This window comes from Euprymna scolopes, chromosome 27 (genome assembly GCF_053919585.1).
Source record: "Euprymna scolopes isolate OS-2025 chromosome 27, ASM5391958v1, whole genome shotgun sequence".
NCBI lineage: Eukaryota > Metazoa > Mollusca > Cephalopoda > Sepiida > Sepiolidae > Euprymna > Euprymna scolopes.
Window position 1 is genome coordinate 91,403,862 of NC_136508.1, and position 24,131 is coordinate 91,427,992.

General features: G+C 34.5%; 1 protein-coding gene across 10 annotated transcripts in view; it reads left to right on the forward strand.

The window, feature by feature from the left end:
* The window catches only part of LOC145248981 (neural cell adhesion molecule 1-like), a 142,386-nt gene that overhangs the window by 52,521 nt on the left and 65,734 nt on the right, over positions 1–24,131 (forward strand). For all 10 annotated transcript variants that reach the window (XM_080110804.1, XM_080110810.1, XM_080110808.1 and 7 more), the window contains 3 exons: positions 4,878–5,189; positions 7,466–7,723; positions 11,939–12,178. In XM_080110804.1, the coding sequence (XP_079966930.1) occupies positions 4,878–5,189; positions 7,466–7,723; positions 11,939–12,178 (810 nt within the window). The remainder of the gene's footprint in view (positions 1–4,877; positions 5,190–7,465; positions 7,724–11,938; positions 12,179–24,131) is intronic.

Genomic DNA, 24,131 nt, shown 5'->3' on the forward strand with positions numbered 1-24,131 from the left:
CGGAGGAGGGAATAGTGATCTAAAAGAGATGACGTTTGAAATAGGGTTTAATAAGAACCCGTTGTAAATTAAAATAAGATACGTATTGAACACGGTTGAAGCCAAATAACTCAAACGCGATTTTTTTTTTATAAAATAAATGAGTGTTTATTTTTAAAGAAATATATTTCGGAGATATACTCCTTTGTCAAGCTATATATATATATATATATATATATATATATATATATATATATATATATATATATATATAAATATATATAGATTGACAAAGGAGTATATCTCCGAAATATATTTCTTTAAAAATAAACACTCGTTTATTTTATAAAAAAAAATTCGTGTTGCAGTTATTTGGCTTCAAACGTATTCAATACGTATCTTATTTTAATTTTCAAATTTCACTCAACGCTTCTAATGGATATAAACAAAAGAAAACTATCCAGAAGAAACCATTGTACTTTTAGAAATAGGAGAACTTCGCTTCCTGGCCTCAAAGCAAGACACATAGGTTTTTGGGCGGCCCTCGAATGAGTAAAGTGAAAAGAACGACTTTCCTCCTCCGACCAAGACAATTAATTGAAGAGTTTGATTTCAGTTGAAGGATTCCGCAACCAAAAACATTTATTCTTAAATCCGGGAGAAACCCCGAATATAACTGATACTTTTTGTGTACGAACTGTATCTAAAATAACTTTATGCAAACATTATTTTTCTTCATAAGAAATGATCTCCAGAGTTATCATTGATTATTGATTGCGTTTTAGTTTGAGAGTAACTCAATTGATTTCAGATCTAACCTGACCCGACGCCAAGTTGCAGCTGAGAAAAGCAGCATACCAGCCATTGGCCAGAGTACCCACTACGAAGGATGAACTCAACCGCAGTATCTGACAACGAACGGCCAGTTGAAGATAAAAGTGTTGCCACACAGACATAGGGTCGTGCACGTTTTGCGCGCCCAGAGTATCAGAGCAGTAGTTTCCAATAACCAGCAAGCGTCTTATTACATTTTGAGGAGTCCACCACTAGACAGTTAAGAGCATAGCCACCGGGACTTAGGGTTAGTGCACATTTTCTTGCTCGTGTTTACGCCCTAGCCCTGGTGGGTTGCATCTTTGGTCCTGTGAACGGGGATTGGACAGGGATGGTTTACAGTAGCAAGCAAATACATGTCATTCGTACAACCAGAAATCAATGGAGATAACGTTGCAATGTTATTATTGCATCATTAATTTATGTGTTCTAAGCCAAACCTTCCCCGGCTTTGTATGCAACCAATGAGATATGCCGCTCTTGGTGTCAGGAGTAAAACGCCTATGGCCGTGTATGTAAATGAACAGCCACGACAAACAGGGAGGACTGCATGCAGACAAGACAATCCTTAGGCGCAATCGTTGTGAGTTCTATGAAGAATGCCACTCGACAAAAAAAAAAAAAAAAAGAAAAAAAAAAGCAGTTACGGCTGCTGCTGCTTTCAAATAAATATACAAATTGGAATTATATTTACGCCATTCACTTTTGTGGTAGTTTTCATAGTATGATCGATCTCTCGTGACCCGTTGTCAGAACAAGTTCAGCAAATATTTGAAATTCTCTGAATTTCGCCAAGTATTGGTCAAGTTGAATTAAATAGTCATTAATGGAAATATTGGGTTCACAGTGGTCATTTTTTTAAAATTCTCGTAACAAATAAACGCAGACTGGTTTTTGCCTTCCATAAAAAGTTTATCCAGTTTTCCAACAACATTGTCCATTTCTTCATCAGCATTTAGTAATGAGATGTCAATTTCTAACACAGATGCTCGAGCTAGTCCTGTAAGTGAAAGAAATTCCGTGTTTACTTTTGGTGATTAAAATATTTTGGAACACATTTCGTTTTATATAGCTCTTGTACGCTCTGCTGCCAGATGTTAAGATGAAATAAATAAAGTCCAGACAGGAATGCGATAAAAGCAGGATGCTTATTTGAAGTGTGAACATTAGAGATTTGCCTCGAAGAGAAGTACTAATAAAAAGATAACACCTCGCCCCCCCCCATTTCCCTCTGGCTGCTTTCTCTTAATACCAAGGGGAGATCATCAGTCTTTCCTTGGGCAGGATAAATAGAATGGGATGTTAACATAATCGATCTCTCGAAACCCGTTGTAAGTATTTGCAGTGTATATTATACGATGTCAATACATTAATACGAATCTCATATAAGTCTAAAGATTTTTTTTTTAACTGGATAGTTTTTTTTTTTTTACATGTAAATTTTAAGAGATTCTTTTTTTTTAATTAAGTGGTACGTCGGCACTTTAGTTCCTCTTTTTTCCGTGAGTCTCGCTCGACAATACCGGCGGACGACGGAAACCGCCGGATTATACCGAGCGAACGGAAGTCAATAAAAAAAACGAACAACGAAGAAAAAAAAACAACAAAAAATAATTTCACAAATTTTATTGTTCTGTTTATTTATGTTTTTTGGGGGGGAGGGTGGAGGGGAAGTAATAACAGTTTTGTTTCTTTGAATTAGTGAAAAACATTTTTTTTTTGTTTTGTTTGTATCTTGATACATTTTTTTGTTTTGTTTGTGTATGGAAACTTATTTTGGTATTGTATTCATTAAATTAATGAAAAAGTATTGACACATTTTTTTTTTGTTTGGGGGTATATAAATATTTTTCGTTAAATATTTTTTAAGGCTACTTCCTTTAAGATAGTATTTTCTACCGGTAAAACAGCCAACGACAGTAAATGTAGGCTGAGAAAGTTTATTAAAGAATGTAGGAGGAGGAAGTTCCTTGACCGGGTAGCTTTCTGCTATATGCTTTATGATAGAGACAAACAGATTCTTTCCGAATGTTTGTCTCTACATAAATTCCCTAAAATAACAGTGAAGCAGGTCGCGGTTGGTTTCACACTCTCTTTTATTTCGTTGTTTCGCCTCCTTCCACATCCTCTGCACATGATCTGCACTCTAGTCGTAGGGTCCACGAAATTATGACTATGGTTAACTATAAGATGTTTTAAACTCTTTCCTTTCCTTTCTTTTTTTTTTCTTTCAATTTTTACCGTCTGCTCGCGTCTCTTTTTGCGCACCCTGTTTAATCCGGCGGTTTCGTCGTTCGCCGAACGTTGCCGAGTAAACCTGACGGAAAAAAACGGGCACTAAAGTGCATAAGTACCAATTAAGTGTTTTTTGTTATCACCCGTCAAAAAGTAGATATTAAGAATATTTCACATTAGTTTAAAGCAAATTAGGTGAGCATGTCTACATTTTTTTTAATTGTAGGCTGTATTTAGTAATGAAATTAATAATATTGTTACTATAGTTACGGCTTCTGATGCTGCTTCCAAATAAATATACACATATTTATTTAACTTTCATGTGATATCGTAAAGCCTATATCTATTCCTCTCTTTATTGCTTCCTCTCCCTCATCTCTCCTCTTTCTCTCACTTTCTTTCTCTCTCTCTCTCTCTCTCTCTCCTTTTTTAATTATTGACTCCATTTCTCTACCTATTATCATTGGAATTATATTTACGTCATTCACTTTTGTGGTAGTTTTCATAGAATGATCGATATTTCGTGACTCATCGGGTCAGTATTTGTAATATATATCATACAATGTAAATACATGAATTCGAATCTAACATGACTCTAAAGAATTTCTTAACTGGGTTGTTTTTTTTTGTTTTTTTGGTATAAATTTAAACAAAATCTGCATTCTAGTTATAGGGTCCACGAAATAATGGTTGTGATTAAATGTAAGATGTTTTAAACTCTTTTCTTTCCTTTCTTTTTTTCTTCCAATTTTTACCGTCTGCTCGCCGGCTCGTGTCTCTTTTTGCCACTCTATAATCCGGCGGTTTCGTCGTTTGTCGGGCGTTACCAAGTAAACTTCACGAAAAACGGGCACTAAAGTGCAGAAGTAATAATTAAGTGATCTTTTTTATCATCCGTCAAAAAGTAGGCATTAAGAATATTTCACATTGGTTTAAAGAAAATTAGGTGCGCATGTCTACATTTTTTTAGTTGTAAGAAATAGGTAGTAAGGAGGAGAAGAGGGTTTCTCCCACTAGATTATGAAGTCGGTTTTGCACCCTATCGAGACAGAACTCGGTACTCCAAGCAGCCTCTTCCTCAGATATGACAACAGTATTCTATCTTGGCTCCTATACAGGTAGAGGATTGCGTCAGGAATTAGATACCTTCTGGAGCGTCAGAATGATCCAACTATTCTTCCATCGATCTTGGTAACAGATTTGATTTATGGATTCCATTTCCGTTCAGAAGTGAAGATCAGTCCCAGAAGCTTGTCAAAGCAGGAGGCTTCATCAAAACAAGAGATATTCATTTTAATTAAGGCCAAGTAAGGATCAGAGCATTGCTGGTGAAAAGAGAGAATTTTTATTTTGAATGCATTAAAAGTAAGCAATCAATTTTTCCCCATTGAAATACATACTCAGTCAGTAAAGAGAGAATCAAAAAGATCTTGGTTATTGCTGCTCTTCAAAGTGTTGTCATAGACGGTTGTGCCGTCAGCATAAATGATGGTGAATGGTTTTAGATTGTTATTTGGGAAATTGTTTATGAAGAACAGGAAGAAAGCCGGGACAAGAATTGATACTATCAGCTTTGAACTGACGATTTTTATGAAGCTATCGGAAAGAAAGGTTTTGATGGTTGAGAGGACATTTTTATAGTGCGTATTTCGTGTAAAAATTTTAATGGTTGGATTTTAGTCAGCAGAAATCGTTCACAGAATAATTTTACTCAGTATGAAAAGAATCGTGACAATTTTCACATAAGATTAGGGACGGAAAATATGATCAAACTATTCATTCCAACAATATACAAGTTTTGTTTAATTCATTTTTTGTTTTATTTTCAGTTCCTGTTAGATCCGTGTCTCTTTACAAGGAAGGAAAGGGATTTCTTATTGAAGATGAAACTGCAACATTTGTTTGTAAAGTGGATGAATCCAAACCAAAAGCATCTTTTGGATGGTTGTCATTTAAATATGCATACGGAACAGAAATAACGGAGACTATTAATGTTACATCGAAGCTGAATGGAAAAGTTTGGCAAACAAATTCCACTTTAAAGCTGAAATTAAAAAGAAATCTTCAAAAAATCCAGTGCAGTGCAAGGATTCTAGAAATGGGTTGGACAGACTCCAGATATCTTCGATTAGATGTCAAATGTGAGTTTTTTTTATGTTCTGGTTTCGAAAGGGTTAGAAATGTGTAAGATTTGTTGATCTTATTTTGTTTTGCGATGTTTGATGATTATTTGCACAGACTATATTACCAAAATAAAAAGTTCTATCACGATTATGTAATCACTTAAAAATGGAAAAGGGTGACTTTGTTATTAAAAGTACGATGAAAGAAATGAGAAAATTTGCAAAATGAAAATTCTAGTTTAAGGAATGCTAGATTTACTCATTTATTGTTAAAATTGTCCATCTGCTAATTATGTATTAGATTATGTATTTGATCATATCTAAAAATCATCAGATTTCATAAAATGGTCAGATTTCATTAAAAATGATCAGATTTCATGAAAATGATCAGATTTCATTAAAAATGATCATATTTCATAAAAATTATCGGCTTTCATAAAAATGATCAAATTTTATAAAATTTATCAGATTTTATAAAAATGATGAGATTTCACAAAACTATCAGATTTCATAAAATGATCAGATTTCATAAAAATGATCAGATTTCATAAAAATGATCAGATTTCATAAAATGATCAAATTTCATAAAAGTGATCAGATTTCATAAAAGTGATCAAATTTCATAAAATGATCAGATTTCATGAAGTGATCATATTTTATAAGAACGATAAAATTTCATAAATGATCAGATTTTATAAACATGATCCGATTTCATAAAAATGATCAGATTTCATGAAAATATCAATATAATATAAAATTCATTTAAAGTATATTCATAAAAACAACAATAATTATTGGGTGTTTTTGATCCAAACAAAACTGAAATATTGCAAAAATTCGCTCAGAAAGTTTCAATCTTTTAGTTTGTTTCTTTTAAAAAGTCAAAGAAAACAATCTGCTGCCTTTCTTTTAATTTAATAAACTTTGAACTAATATAGTCAATTTATCGCTGTTAGAATCCTACCAACTATTTATACCGTATTTAATCATACCATCATGAACAAGTTTCATGAAAATACTCTACATTACACTCTATGATATAATATTTATGAAAAAATCAATATTTTAAAGCTAAAGAAAACTGCTTAATTGCTCAAATTGTCACTAACAAGATTGCCAGGAGTCACTTGACTTTCTAATTACCATAAACTACAGAGATTACATTTTTTAATTTTCTAAAACAGATTTTATTTCAACTGTCTTTTATTCATATAATTTAATAGTTCAAATTCATTGGAATCTTCTATAATATAAAGAGCAAAAATTTGTTTAAATGTATGTATGTATGTTTTATGTCTGCCTAAAACTTTCGACAAAAGCGGCTGATTTACACGAGACTGGTATCATTTTTGAAGCGCTACCCTTTGGACGACAAAGATCGAAAAGTTTTCTCAGAACATTAATTTCTTCATCCCCAACAAGGTACTTTTCTACAGGAAGGAGTCGGTTTTTTCGCCGCTATTTTCGAAAGTCATCCCTTCTTTTCAATTGTCTAGCCTTAATTTAAAATTACGTCACTTCCGGTTTGGAGATAAGCGTGACAGCAAAGACGTCACGATTTTTTTCACTTTCTTTTCCACCTTCGCGGTACGGGTTCGAGCCTGCCAGCCGACTACCACTTTTTTTTTTGCTCAACACACACTTCCAAACACCCGCAGGCATAACTAATAAAACCCACTTGTTGTTTATTTTTTTTTGTATTTTCGTTATATATATATATATATATATATATATATATATATAAAATTTATATTACCTTATAAAATTTTCATATTCATATATGAAATGTTTGCATTTTATTGAAACTTGTCGATACATTGTTTAACACTCTTTCCCAGCAGCTGTCGTGCTGACGCGCATACACACTTAAACCTTGTCAACCAAGCTCCAACCCCTGTCCCATCGCAGCAATGTTGCATCATTTTGCCTGTTTTACAAGCATTTTAATGGAATGTGCTTTTATGAACTCATTACACTTGTGTCACCTCAACGTACAAACGTACAAACCCGCTTAGCAACAAAATCCCACCCCTTTACTGTTGGGGTCCGTAAATGGCAAAAACCTTTCTATAATAGTTTCTTTCCCGCGGGAAGCTACACTTTGGAATTCCCTTCCTGCTTCCCTGACTGTACTGATATGCAAGAGTTTAAATGTTAAGTAAAACATTATCTTGTTTATCTTTCCTTGGCATCGTCCCAAATAGTAGCCGCTTAGCTCCAAGTGGCGATGTGCCTTGTTTAGGGTTAAAGTGGTTTAAAAAATGTTTTCTTTTGATTGTTTTTTCTATTGACAGATCCACCACGAGGAAATCCAGTTATCAACGTGAACAATTCTAAAGTCTGTGTTGGTGAGCCAATCAGAATTAGATGTGAATGGCGAGGTGGCAATCCGAGTGCTTCTCTAACTTTAACTTGTCTTTCTAAGACGAAAACAAGTAAAGATTCTGTTACGATGACAGAAACTGTTACTCAAGAGATGAACAATCACTGTCGATGTGATGGAGTACATATTGCTAAAAATGCCTCATCAAAGTATATTTTAAATATTCAGTGTAAGTAAATATTTCTTATTTAAAAATACTGTGCATCATGTTTTCATATTTATCTCAGATAAAAAAAATCAATTTTGTTTTATATCTATATAGTTAACATACAGACATCCACAGACATATGTTTCATCTTTTCAAGACTCATCAGTTTAGCTAGACATGGGGGCACACCAACTTCAAGATTTAAATTCTAGCCATAAGTCATTAGGTTCTTATTTGGGAGCTTACTTGATAATGCATACATACGAAATATTGACCCAACGGGTCACGGGTGGTTTAGTATTGTATTAAAATTATTAAAAGATTACATTTTTCTAAGTCGCTTCCTTCTGACTTCCAAATCCCGTCCGTCTATTATACGCTCATCTCTCGTTGCCAAATATATAGCTTTCTTTAGATAATCATCCACTCCACATACAGTACTGTTTCGTTGTTTCAGAGCTCATCAGTGCGGCTAGACAGGCAACTATCTCAAGCCAGGATTGAAACCCGACCGCCTGCACGACAGTCAAGGTTCCTAACCATTACGCTAATCGGCGGCTGCTGATCGAGTCGTGAATAAACGATGTTTTAACATCGTCCGAAATACCTAAGCTCGATTTGTTTACACAAAGAGCATCGCTTTATTTGCTAATGGTAATTCGTGTATCACTTCTCAATATGCTAAACTAAAGATGAGGAGCATTATAGTCATCAACATACAGTACTGTTTCGCTGTTTTACAGCTCATCAGTGCGGATATATATATATATATATATATATATATATAATAAAATATATATATAAAATAAAATAAAAATTACAATTAAATTTATCAAAATGATCCAAGATGGTAAAATTAAAGTATATTATAAATATTAAAGAATTAATATTTATAAAATTATCTCAGCCGGATGTAAAAGCTCGATAAAACCGAATAGGAAATTGCTTATATCCTCTTGGCCTTCATATTGTTGAAAGGATTTCTTCTGCTACTCAACGTTGTTTTCCAGCTACTATGCTTAGAGTAGTTTACACAACTCGAACCTTTTTCTCTTCTTTTCGTAAAGATGTTTTGCCAACCATTCAAAAGAATTCTGTTGTTTATAAATTTGTTTGTCAGTGTGGAGCTGACTACGTTGGCAAGACATCCCAAAGATTGGAAATGAGAATGTCCCAACACATCCCTCGGGATATTCGATTACACCAGGTTTCGAGAACATCCGGGCACTCCCAAGCTCATGAGTCCGCCATCGGTAATCACCTGATTAGTATAAATAGGTGTTCTGACCAATATTCCGATGGGTGGTTTTCTGTTTTATACAGTTCTAGGTCGAACTATCATCTCAATATTATCATTGAGGCGTTAGTAATTAATAACTCTCGACCTAGCCTGTGTAGACAAAAGATTTTGAAACATCAGTTGGAAATATTTGCTGATTTAAAACCACCTGAACAGTGAGAATTATTATTATTTTTTCTCTCACTGGTTTTCCAACTGAAACCAATTTCCCTCTTTCCTCATTCGATTCTTAGTTTTTAATATATCATTCTGACGTTTCCTCTTAGAGGGTCAGACAATAAGGCCTTAAGGAAAATTTTATCAATTCCACCTGCCCGTTTTTTTTTTGTTTCTTTGATCTTTTTATTTAAATTAAACTATGTTTCCTCTGAAATTTCTCCTTCCATTTACTTATATATATATATATATATATATATATATATATATATATATATATATATATATATATATACTTGTAAAATATTTATTATTAGAATGAAAAATTTGATTCGTAATTCTAATAAAAACTTCATTTTGTGTACGATCATTTCTGATTGTGTTTGTCTTGCATTCGACGGTTTCATGCTCTGATACAGAGTTCATGTTTGCGTCGTTGTGATTTGCTATTTTGCTCTTATTTGTAATGCGTCGTGTATTTGTGAAATCAGTCATATTTAGTACATGCGGATTATTGAGTATGTTGTAACATTATTTAAAGGGAGATTTAATTCGTAAACTGTTTCACCCATTTCCGCAACTAACTTCATATCCCCCACGCCACTTTTAAAAATATACATGAAATAAAGTACTGTTTAAATCGTTAACTGTTTCAGCCAGTTCCGGGACCGACTTCACGTTTCCCCCACCCCACTGTTGAAAATATATATAACAACAAATAATGTTTAAATCGTAAACTGTTTCAACCATTTCCGGAACTGACTTTATACCCCCACCCCACTGTTAAAAATACACGGTGACCCCCAAAAAACGGGCCCACCTCTAATTAGGCCCCGTTTCTTAGTGTTTGTCCGAATGAAATGAAACTTTGGTCATAACTAGTTTATTATATTCAAAACATCACATCAAAACACTAGGGTCTTTGGCCTTTTTTTCTCCGTTGACTGTAAAATGCTCAGAAAAACAATTGAATGTCCTCTGGTTTCTTTTTTTGGGGGGGTGTCACCCTATATATATGACATAACAGTTTGACTCGAGAAAAGGGCCATTTGTAATGCATCGTGTATCTGTGAAATCAGTTATATTTATTACATGCCGATTATTGGGTATGTTGTAACATTATTTAGTGAGAGGTGCAATTCTCGCCCCCCCTCACCGATTGCTCATCATCTTTTTCATCGACCTCAACGGCTGCACATTTCCCAGGCTGACAAGCAGTAGTTGTGCAATAGAATAGAGACTTTTAAAAGAGTGCAAAAAGACTTTTGAAATAACTAGGTATAAATATATTTCCTTTGCACTTAAGAGAATGCCGAGTGGAAGGATAGTGAAATGCATTGTTTTATATATATATATATATATATATATATATATATATATATATATATATTACACAGTGATCACCACTTATAAAGGCCATGGAGCCACTCAGGGATAAGGGTTATTGCAAGTACATTACGTTAGTGTGGAGATTTGATGAAGTGTTTACTTAAGGGGGCGGTTCATTAGGAATTTGTTAACGTTGGACTTGAAGACATCCAAGTTGTAGTCAGGTGGGAAGCAGGCAGACGGAGCAGAGTTCCATAGGCGTGCAGTTCTAAGAAAGAAGCTTTGTTCATGGAATCAGCTTTTTGATTTAGGCACAGATATAGAGTGGGGGAAATTTTTCACAGTGGATTCAGCTAGACGGGTGTTTTTTGTGAAAGATTGGCGAGGGGGGGACCAGAGATTGGAGTTCAGACGAGCACCTGCCATGGAAATAACGATATATATATATATATATATATATATATATATATATATATATATATATATAAACTTGTAAAATATTAATCATTAGAATGAAAAGTTTGTTTCTTAATTCTAATAAAAAAAAACGTTTTCTGTACGATCATTTCTGACTGTGCTTGTCTTGCATTCGACGGTTTCATGTTCTGATTCATGTCTGTGTGGTATCATTTGGTATTTTACTCTTATTTGTAATGCATCGTATATTTGTGAAATCAGTCATATTTATTACACGATGATGATTATTGGGTTTGTTGTAACATTACTTGGGAGGTGTAATTCTCCGCCCCCTTCTCACCGATTGCCCATCATTTTTTTCATCAACAGTACCAGCTGCTCATCTCACAGACTGACAAGCAGTGGTCGTGTGATAGAGCGCGTGTGTGAGAGACCCAGCAGCAGCCGAAAGATAGCTGGCTATCGAAAATATTAGCAGCTGTTAAAGCACGTATGCAAATTGGCAAGTGTCTGCGAGATTGAGTCGCAAGAATGAAAGAGAAAAATACACCATGTGCTAAAGGAAAGACACAGGAGAAGATGAACATGTAAATACGACGGCGAGAAGTCAGTGACTGGTGCCAGCATGAGGGAGCTAGAACAGATAAAAGACTTTGGAAAGATGGTGAAATGCATTGTTTTGGAAGAACCACGAATACATTTCCTTTGCACTTAAGAGAATGCCGAGTCGGATTTACATTTCTTTCCTATTTTTGTTTATTTCTTCAACGTTAATGTGTATTAGATAGCAACATCTCCAACAGTGTTGATTTAATATTTGTAGATATATTATCAATTTCGTCTTCTGTAATGATTGGAAAATAAAACCATGGAAGTAATGCGCATTACTGAAGTATAACAAACAAATAATATGATGTGATGATGTATGGAAGTTGAATCTGGTGAATAGTGGTTGAGGATATGCGTTGCATGAAGCGAAATAATATGAGAATAACAAATTAATTCATAAAAAATCTATTATGCTTATTTTTCAGATTATCCAATCATCCAAATGCCTAATCGAATAACAGTGATTGAAAACGAAACAATGGAATTGGATTGCATTAGTGAAGGAAATCCGGAACCAACAATTTCGTGGAAAATTGGCAACAATATTATCAATTCCAGAATGTTAAGAACTTCTTTTACAAGACAAAATGCAAGCAGTGGAATCCAATGTATTTCAATTGCAAACAGTTTAAAAACTGTTCAAACTATTTCTGTTGTTGTCACATGTGAGTTATTTTGTTTTTATTTAAATGCTCTTATCTTCTCTTCTCTATATTAATAAGATAAACTTTAGTGTTCCTTCTCTAAACTAGAAATCATATGAATAAAAATAAAGTTTTTACACATAATTTCGATATGGTCACATTACCTGATGCGTGTGTTCGGAAATTATCAAACGGTTTCAATTCAATTCGTAAATTCATACAATATTTCCGAGCAAAGTGACTCTCTCAAACAATTCATACTTACAGAAGACTTTCACTCTCCTAGCATTCAGCGGGAAAAAAATATTTTGTAGTCAGTTCTCAGAAACAATGATCAATATTTTATTTTGTCATTGTGTGTAATTATCATTCCCTTCCGTTTCGCTTCTAATTTTATCACAATGGCATACAATATATTGTAATTGCAAAAACTTTAAAACACGTCATTTTAAAAACTTCTTGTACAAGACAAAATGCAAGCGGTGTCATCCAATGTATTGCATTTGCAAACAGTTTAAAACATGGCATTTTTAAAACTGTTCAAATTATTTCCGTTGTCGTCGCATGTGAGTTATTTTTTTAGTCTAAATGACCTTATCTTCTCTTCTCTATATTAATAAGGTAAAGAGTTTTCCTTTTTTGTTAAAAACAGCTTATCCTGCCTTGACAGCGTACAAAATAGACTTCGTAGCTTAGTGGGGGTGCCCTTTTCTCTTTCCTGCAACATCTCAGTAGAAACGTTGCGAATCTGTGTTTATTTTATCGTTATTTCCATGGCAAGTGATCGTCTAAGCTCCAACCTCTGGTCCCCCCTCGCCAATCTTTCATGAAAAACACCCGTCTAACTGAAACCACTGTTAATAATTTTCACCACTCTATATCTGTGACTAAATCAAAACGTAGATTCCATGAACAAAGCTTCTTTCTTAGAACTGCACGCCTGTGGAACTCTCTTCCGTTTGCCTGTTTCCCACCTGACTACAACTTGGATGTCTTCAAGTCCAACATAAACAAATTCCCGATAAACCGCCCCTTAAGTAATCCACTTTATCAAATCTCCAATACTAATGATTACTACAATACTATCCCATTGATTACACCCAATAACCCTTATCCCTGAATGGCCTCCAGGCCTTGATAAGTGACGACTACCATGTAAAAAAAAGAAAGAATCTGAATATAAATCACCACACATAAGTCACACTACCTGATACATGTTTTCGGAAATCATCATACAGTTTGAATTCATACAATAATTCCGAACAAAGTAACTCTCTCAAACAATTCATACTTACAGGTGAATTTCACTTTTCTTATGTACTTTGTCTCTCCTAGCATTCACGGAAAATATTTTTCCGTAGTCAGTTCTCAGAAACAATCGTCAATAGTTTATTTTGTCATTGTGTGTAATTATCTTTCCTTTCTGTTTCTTTTTAACAGACATTTTCAATCCAATTCGTAAATTCATACAATATTTCCGAGCAAAGTGACTCTCTCAAACAATTCATACTTACAAGAAATAGTTATTATTACGTATTTCACTCTCCTAGCATTCAGCAGGAAAAAGATATTTCTTCGTAGTCAGTTCTCAGAAACAACCAGCAATATTTTATTTTTTCATTGTATGTAATTATCATTCTTTAGTGAAATAATCCTCATTCCGTTCCGTTTCGCTTCTAATGTTATCACATTTTCATTTGCTGAACACTTACAGTATCAATTTCTTAAACTAAACATGGCGTCCATCTACAATCTATTCTTTCAAAACAACGAATTCATTACTTATTACAATTAAACTTATACCACCTTTTCCGTCTGTCATCACTAACAGTAAACAAAAATATATTTGAACAAACGTTTTCATTAATTGTTTCACTTCGGAATTATTATAGATAAGGATATAACAGTGTCGAACGAGGATTCGAAAATGCACGGCGGAAATCTTAAATAATTATACCCCAGCGTTCTACAATAACAACGGCGACGATTAGATTAAAACAATACATGGATATAGGGTCGAGGAAAAACGAAAGGACGCTCGTGGAAAGCTGGCAGTCGAATAAAATATTGGAAATTTGTCAATGTAATTTGGGGTTTTAATACTGTGAATATTATAAAAGTTGAACCATAGTTGACGTATCATTTAAGCTGTTGAGTAACTCGGTGTTATATCTCTCTTTTTATTTATATGAACGAGTGTTTACGTCTAATCGTGTGTCTTTGTTCTCAAGATGTAAATAAAAGCAGATGTGTCTCTCCGTGTCGGTGTGTGTAAAATAAAAATCGTGCTATGTGTTAATTGATTTATCTTTTTGTCAACCGTCGATATGACTTCCAATATGAATTTCATTTGAAACAAGCAAGGTATTTTTTGTTTTAATTCATAATAAACTATTAAAGGTTAGTAATTAACTAATTAATTAACCAAGAAAGGTTATGCGTCCAGCATCGACATATCGACGGTAACAAAAAGAAATCTGAACATTGTTTTTGGCCATCTGGAATTTTCATTTGTGATAAAAAAGAAAAAAGCTTTTGTTGTTTATAACAAAAAATAATCATGGATGCAAAGCTTAGTGTTATCGTGCCACTACTTGATGGAATGAATTACGCAACATGGAGTGTTCAGTGTAAGATGGCTTTATTAAAAGATGGTGTCTGGGGAATTGTGGATTGAACCGAATCTTCTCCCCAACAGAGACTTGATGTACAAGCACACAGAACTCATATACCAAGGAGTGACCATTCCTAACCGCAATTGAAAACGTCGCTGTTATATTTAATTGGGGATTCGACTGATCCCATGATCGTTTGGAAGGAACTGATTGATTGATTTCAAAAGAAAGCGTGGGCTAACAAATTAGTGTTAAGGAGAAAATTATATTCTCTTAAATTAAAAGAGGGTGACTTTGTTAATAACCACACCAAAACGATTGTTGAGATATTTAATGAGTTGGCAGTTATTGGTGATTTAATAAACGAAGAGGCCAGAGTTGTACATCTCCTAGCTACACTTCCAGATACCTACAACATGTTGGTGACAGCACTCCAAACTAACTAAGAGGTCACCAAGTGGATTTTAGTAACTGAGCGACTATTACGTGAAGAATCCAAATTTGAAGAAAATGAATATAAGAATACTGAATGAGCTATGACATCAAAACACCATGTCGACCAGCTTGTCGAATTGGCAGATTGCTTTGACCGGGGCGAAAGAGTGGATCGTCAAAGAAGCGACGCCCCCCCCCGATTCAAAAGGAATGGAGAACTAAAGCGAAACAAAGTTGGAGAAAAGACAAAAACGAACTGTTGTGTAGAGTCCAGGGTTGTGACATTAATGCAACACTACGCAATCGCATTTTGTCTCTAAACTTGCCAACGCCTTTCATAAAGTTGAATGTACCCGTGGCTTTCTCGTTGTGAAAACTGATAATCCACTGGTGCCAGAAATGACGTTGAAGTTAAGTTCTAACTAAAGGAGTTCGCAGCAGTTCGAAAAATTGATATAGAAATTAGGATCGCATTTGATAGGTTGTGGATGTTAACGACGATGACACATTTTCCTTTTCTTAAAAATGAAAATCTGAAGTAAAGCATGTCTAACAAATTCCAGGTATTTATATCTGATACATCTTAGTGCTTGAAAAGCAATGGAACAGTTCTGCAAACTTTTGTGCAGTTGACTTTCTGGAATAAAAATTTGTGAAAAATGGTTGCAGTTTTGAAAGAAAAACAACTTCTAACCTTGGCACAAAAGGACTAAGTTTGGTTGGTTCAGTAAATTCAAAGACAGTTATTAGTCATTGATCAGACAAATTTATCTAACGTTGAGTTAAAGAAAAAAGAAGAATGATTTCCAGATCGCAAAGTCGAATCACACATAAAAATATGTCCTGTTTCCTTTTCGATGTTATCGCAAACACGTTTCTTCAAAAGAAATCGTCCCAATTGAAGAAATGCTGGCTTTTTATATTGTCAAATCTGACCGCTTCTCAATTCACATAAGACACGTTTTTGTCTCGTGTCTGTCGGGTTTCGAGTTTAAGACTTTGTTTCTTTCATTTTTAAGCGAATGTCATCCGCGTTAATAAGGTAAGCGACATGTTTTTCCTACAACTTAAAGCTATTTCCCTACAAGGTCATGGTAATGCCCTGGAGAGGTTTACAAAGGCTGCCTGACCACAGGTGCTTACTGTCCCATGTTCTCTAAAGTCGCTGTTGAAACTTAAAACGTTTGTTAATTTTTGTAAGTTCATAAAAATAAAGAAACGTTCCAAGGAGTTACAAAGAAATAGACAATATATGGGAAAAATAAAAAGACTTGTGAGCAGACAACTTGTGAAGCTGAAATAACTGTTGAGTATTGAAAACGGTATTTGAAATTTGTCAGTTTTAGGCGGTATTTGAATACTGTGAAGATTATAACAGTTTTGTTCCTTTAACCATATGTGAAGAGTTGCCTCCCCTTGTCTGACATCCAATATGAATTTTAACGAATGCACACAGCTCACTTGAGAACGCTGATCATGCAGTGATAATGGTCGAAATCACCCTAAACTCAAGAGCCAAAATTGAAGAGCCATTCAAAACAACGAGATATTATAAAAAGGCTGACTGGGAAGCCATCAGGGATCACATCAGAGATACCCCATGGGAAAATGTCTTTTCTTTTCCTGCTGACCAATACGCAAATGAGACCACTAAGTGGTTCAAAACGGCAATTGAAGCACATGTTCCCATGCGGAAACTTTATAGCAAGCCCCACTCTCCCCAACGGTTTACTTCTACTTGTGCAATTGTTATTACACAAAGGCAGAATTGTTTACTTCTACTTGCGCAACTGTAATTGCTCAAAGGCAGCATGCATACCGCAGATTTAACCGACATAAGTCAAGTTCAAACAGACAGAAGTATATAGAAGCTAAACGTTAGTATAAGAAAGAAATAGAGACAGCTAAGAGAGAATTGACTGAATCAAAGCACAAAAACTAGGAACCCATGATTTCTGGAAAATCTACAACAGTGTAGTAAATAATGGGCAATCAACAATTCCCCCACTAACCAACAATCACGAGGTTGTTTGCTCAGCAACCGAGAAGGCTAACATGCTTGCCAGTCGGTTTGCCTCCAACTCAACACTGAGCCCTGCTAATCACCCCCTCCCTGATTTTCCTTTGCGGACAGACGCCACGCTAGACGATCTGAAAATCGGCCTTTCTCAAGTGCATGCTATCATAAAAACTTTGACAGTTCAAAAGCGTGTGGACCTGATCTATTAAAATGATACTCCGCCGGAGTAGCTCCAGTTCTCTCCAAACTTTACAACAAATGCCTTAATGAATCTTGCTTTCTGGACTGATCGAAAACTGCTCCTGTGGTACCAGTATTCAAGAATTCTGGCGAAAGAACTGACCCATTAAATTATCGCCTCATTAGCCTCCTCCCACTTTTCGCTAAAATATTTGAGTCTATAATTAACCAAGCTCTAGTCCATCACCTTACAGATGCTAAACTTCTGACCGACAAACAATATGGATTTAGGCAAGCCCGTTCCACAACAGATATCCTAATTGTAATCTCTTAACGTATATACCATTCACTGGACAAAGCAGTAGAGGGTAGAGCTGTAGGTCTAGATATATCTAAGGCTTTTGACAGGGTATGGCATGAAAGTCTCCTCGGGAAAATCAGAGTATACGGTATCACTGGAGGAATACTTAACATGATTAAATCCTTCTTAGATAAGAGAAAAATCCAGGTTATCCTCAACGTCGTACATCTAAACAATATGATATAAATGCGGGAGTGCCTCAGGGGTATATCCTTGGACTTTTATTATTCCTAATATTCATAAATGACATCCCCGACAAAATTGAGATGGGTATATATGCTGATGACACGACGCTCTATAACAGGCACAACAGGAAAACAAATGAACACATATCTAGAGAAATGGCAGAAACACAAGAGGATGACCTACAATCTGTAGTGGATTGGGGACAAAAATGGATGGTCACATTCAATGCTGCCAAGACTAAAATTGTTTCCTTCAATAACTACAAGAAACTTTCTCTACCGCCAATAGCAATGGATAAAGATTCATTATCTGAAAGTACATCTTTTAAACTTCTCGGCATAATGTTCAAAGGAAATATGAGTTAGAACAATTACATTGAGAGCATTGCCAGGACCGTTGCGAAGAAGGTAGGTTCTCTCTACCATGCTAGAAAGCTACTAATGCCCGAAAGTATCCTGTACCTCTATAAGACCACCATTCGCCCATATATGGAGTATTGTTGTCATATTTGGGCTGGTGCATCTACCACTAGTCTCTCGCTCCTAGACAAGGTTCAAAAGAGAGTCGCCAACCTGATAGGTCCTGAACTGTCATCTTTCAGCCTTTGTCCTACCCACGAAATGTTGCATCCCTCTGCCTGTTCTACAAGTATTTTAATGGTGAATGCTCTGACGAACTGCAAGCACTTATACCCCCACGATGTAAATACCCTAGACAAACCCGACAATCAGCTAAATCCAACCCCTACACAGTAGAGATCCCTAGAGGTAAGAGAACTTTCTACTCCAGTAGTTTTTCCCCAGAACCGCTAGACGTTGGAATTCCATTCTGGGCCCCTGCTTCCCCAACTATACTGACATGCAGAAGTTCAAGTGTAACTTGAACCGACATTTTGCTGCACAACTCCCTACATAATACCCCAGTAACTTATTCCTTGATAGTAACCACCTACACCAAAGTAGCAATGTGCTTTGTTTGAGGTGAAAATGTAAAAAAAAATAACTAACAAGGTATGTTTTTTAATTAATTCATAATTAACTATCAAAGGTTATTCTGCCGAGTTTTTTCATAATTCATAATTCATAATTAACTATCAAAGGTTAGTCTGCCGAGTTTTTACATAATTCATAATTCATAATTAACTATCAAAGGTTAGTCTGCCGAGTTTTTTCATGTTCGTTAATTAATTAATTAACGAATATGAAAAAACTCGGCAGAATTTTTTTTTTTTTTTATTGAACCCTAAAAGATCAACATCGATTAAAAATATTAAAAAATATTAAGGTAGAAAGCAATTTTACTTAAAAAAAAGACGAATTCTTTTTTATTACATAGCCATTGGATTAATTTGCGAATCTAACTTTCTTATTCTGTTGTATTTCCAAAAACATTATCATGGGACAGTTGATGAAACTTGTAAAAAGCATGTGTTCTACCACGTCAGCACAACAAACAATTGGGAAGAGCAACGTAAATCGATTCAAGAAATTGCAGCAATAAACTTACAAAAACAAATATAAAACAAGAAACCTTGCAAAGTAGATAAAAAGAAGGCACAAGATTTTTTTTTATGGGATTACTAATTCTCTCCCGGAATTTCATTACAAACTGATTGTTTCTAGCGTACTTCAGAAGATACGAAACAATTTTATTTTCGCAAAAAAACAGTTATGGTCTGACGAACAATTATATTGTTATTGTAAAATTTTGATCTTCATGAAAATAGAAAGCACACGAATTTTAAACTGAGAAAAAAACAAAAACAAAAAAAAACAACAACAGGATATTTTGTTTGAATAAACGATTGAAATGTTGTGAAAAATATTTGGCGAACATGGAAATTTGTTTCACCCACGTTAAAATTGTCTAAATGTTGTCCAAGAACAAAACGAAGACTTTATTACATACACTGGAAAAGTAAATTCGCAGTGTGAATTATTCAAGATAAAGAAAATTAAGGAAGACACGTTTAAATGTCTAATATTTGTTCATAGATTAACTACAGCAAAAGACAAAGAATTACATGAAAAAATACCATCAATTATTGAACAAAATACGGAAATAACGTTACAAAAAGTTACAGAAGAATGTTAAAAGTTACCTAATATAAAAACGGAACGATTTAAGTATATAAGAGAAAAATATTGCGCAAGTACAATGATTGAAGCAACAGTTCAGATAAAACAAAATATAGCAAGTTATGGTGGTGAAAAAGAATCATTTTACAAGTGAATGTTACTTAAAACTATAAAATATATCATGCATGTGACATAAAAAAGACATTAAAATGCAAGAAGGGAAAATTCCACAAGTTTGAAACGATAAATAAGATTGAGTCTGAAAAATATCCGCAAGAATTTAGAAAAAAGAAAATATATAGACATCAAAATAAATGGCCGAACAGTAAGCTGCCTTCTAGATACCTAGTCGATGAAGTAAGATGGGGGAAAATCGGACGACGGAAGCTACAAAACACGGAGAAAATTGCGAGGGTGTTTCTGGAAATAGGTTAAAATTCGAAAGTGAATTTTACGCAAATTTGTCATCTGATGATAAAACATTCAAGGTAAAAATTTATCTCATTTTTTTTAATCACGTTTACCCCTAACAAGGCATATCTCCACTTGGACATAAGGGCTACTATTTGTGACCAGGCCTAGTAAAGATTAACAAAATATTGGTTTACATTACATTTAAACTTCTGCAGAATCAGTACAATCAGGAAAGAAGTAGCAGGAAGGGAATTCCAAAGTCTAGCTGCTCGAGGAGAGAAACTATTAGAGTAGAAAGCTTTCTGGCATTCGGGGACCTCAACAGTGAAGGGGTGAGATTTTGTGCAAAGCGGTTTATCGGAGAGATGTACGTTGAGGGGGCACAAGTGCAACGAGTTCATCAGAGCACATTCCATCAAACTATTCGTAAAACAGGCACAAAGATGCAACATTGCGGTGATGGGACATGGGTTGGAGCTTAGATGACAAAGTGGGATATATTAGATTGAATAGTCTTTTTTGGACCCTATCCAAGAGGGAGGGGCTAGTGGTAGATGCACCAGACCAGATGTGAAAATAATACACCATATATGGGCCAATTGTGACCTTGTAAAGGTACAGGTGTGAGTAGTCTTCTGGCTCAATAGAGGGAATCCACTTTCTTTTCAGCAGCCTTCGCAATGTCCTCAATATATTTGTTCCAGTTCATATTGCTCGTGAATGTTAGGCCGGGAAATTTGAAGAAAGAATTCTCAATTAGGGTGTTATTTGTCATGGATATCGCTAGTTGGAGAAGCATTTTGTAATTGTTAAAGGAGAGCAACTTAGTCTTATTAGCATTAAATGTTACCAGCCATTTCCGGCCTCATTCCATTACGGTGTGGAGGTCATTTTCTAACGATTCTGTCATGGGCTTAGATTTATGTGCATCTGTTCTTCCCTCGTGCATGTTAAAGAGCTCTGTATCTGTGATCTTCAGCAAAGAAGCAAGCGTCCACACGTTTGTGCTTTGTGTGGCTTTACAAACGATAAATAAATAATCAACACTCACACCGGAAATGTCCTTCTGTCCTGCGGGCTGAGAAAAAAGAAAATCCAAAAGATCCAAGATGTCGTCTGTGATCTTTTAAAGCTCGCGATCTCGCACAGTTCTCGCATGGTCACATGACACGCCTGCTAATGAGGCATGCCGGACACGATAACTTTATTGTTTCATTTATGAGTGAAACCAATAAATGCATGTTGTAAAAACGTAAATGTGTCAGGGATAGAGAAATCTAAACTGCCAACAGAAAAATTGTTTAGAGATTTTTAACATGAATTTCTGACAGACTAGGTTGTTGTACGAAAACTGAGACTAAATTCAAGCGTAAGGTAAATACAAGATCAGTGAAAACCCCCAATCACATTATTAGAAATGACAGGCAAAGAATTACAGAGATTGAAGAAATTGGAATCATTAAAATAGTTGATTACTCAGAGTGTGCATCACCCACAGTATAGGTAATATATATATATATATATATATATATATATATATATATATATATATATATAATATATATATATATATGTATATATATATATATATATATATATATATATATATATATATATATATATATATATCCAAGGAATTCTGCCTTTTGGATCATTTTGGACCATTTGGAACTTACCTGTTGGATTGGAAATTTTTAATTCGACCGTGTTTGGATTTTACCATTCTTGGATTTTTTTACCCTTCACCGGACTATCCATTCATGTGAAATCTTTTTATCATTTTTCTTTTACCTCCTATTCCCCTTACCTCACCCTTTTTTAACCAAGTACGATCTGTGACTTACTTGTAGTTTCATTAAATACTTTTACATGCAAAATCCGATCCCGCATTTTGCCAATTCCTTCCCTCTGATGAGAAGGAGAGTATTTCTTCGAAACTCCGCGGATTAAGGACTATCCACTTATCTTGTGCTTCCTTTTTAAAATTAAATATGTTTTTAACTCTTTTTCAAGATGTCTTTTAACATGTTTTATTAATCATTTGTTCATATATATATATATATATATATATATATATATATATATATATATATATATATATACATATTAAAACATGTTCTGACTTTTTGACAGACCTAAACGGTCCATTTCCTACACGAGGAGAAATAATTTCATCGTTAAATTGGGGATGAAATCTTCTCGAAAATTGAGGTCTATTTGCAGGTAAAAGTCGATGAGGTATGTGCAAATGATTCACGTGCATAAAATAAAGAATTTCCTTAAGACGAATTTATTTCAACAACTTATGGATACAATGCTAGCTGATTTGGAATTTGCAATAGAAAACTTATGACGAAAGTTCTTGCGGTTTTTAATTTTAATTCAGATAAAAATATCTCATCTCATTATATAAGTAATTTGCAACCAGGTTGTTGGTAAATCCGGTGTAAATAAAGTCCGTTGGTGGTATGGAAGTTTGATTAATTTCGGGAGAAAGATGCCTCCCCTTTTCTCAAAGAAAACAAAAGCATAACTATTAGAGTAGAAAGCTTTCTGGCATTTACGGACCTCAACATTAAAGAGGTGAGATTTTCTGCTAAACGGTTTGTCAGGGATATGTACGTTGATGTGGCACAAGTGCAACGAGGTCATCAGGGCACATTCCATCAAAATATTTGTAAAACAGGCACAGGGATGCAACATTGTGGCTATGAAACAAGGGTTGGTGCTTAGTTGACAAAGTTGGGCCCATTAGAGTGAAGTCTTTTTTTTTTTGGATCCTATCCAAGAGGAAGTGGCTAGTGGTAGATGCATATACTTTTAAACGAGGGGGGATTATCTTTCCCCTGAAATTAATCAAACCTCAATACCACTAACGGGCTTTATTTACACCGGATATATCAACAACTTGGTTGCAAATTAATTATATAATGAGGTGAGGAATGACAGATGAATAAACAGTTAGACATTTCTCCACTCAAACATACCCGTCTATTTGTTTGTTTGTTTTTCTATTCTTTACTGTCATGATTCCGGTCCTTTTCGTATTGCTTTTGGCTTTTAAAACTCCCATATATTCCTTTACCAGCAATGATTCAAGCAAACTACCATTTACTTTTATATGTGTTTATATAAATATATAGATATGTACATACACGTATATGTACGTATATACACATGTATATATATATATATACATATATATATGTATATACATATGCACGTGTGTATGTATATACATATGTGTGTATATATGTGTATATGTATGTATACACCTATGTATGTATATGCATACATATATCTAGATATGTATGTATGTCTATACATACAGTGGGGAAAATAAGTGTTGGACACATCCCATTATTCTTTATTTAACACATTTTTTATACAGCGAATGACACAAAAATTTAACAAGAAATAGTTACTAATTTAACAATAACAAATAACGTTAGAAATTGGAACCTTTTAATGCATAACAAGAATTATATAATAAAAATGAGAATAGCCGGAAAAAAAGTATTGGACACATTGTTTTAAATTATATTTTATTATTATTTTTTATAAATAATGCTAGAAATTGTTATTTGCATTTTAATTTGTTGACACTATTATACATTTTAGAAGTTTCTCGATTGTTGTAGACCATACTCTACGTCGTTGGAAAGTATTGGAACATGTTAGTTAC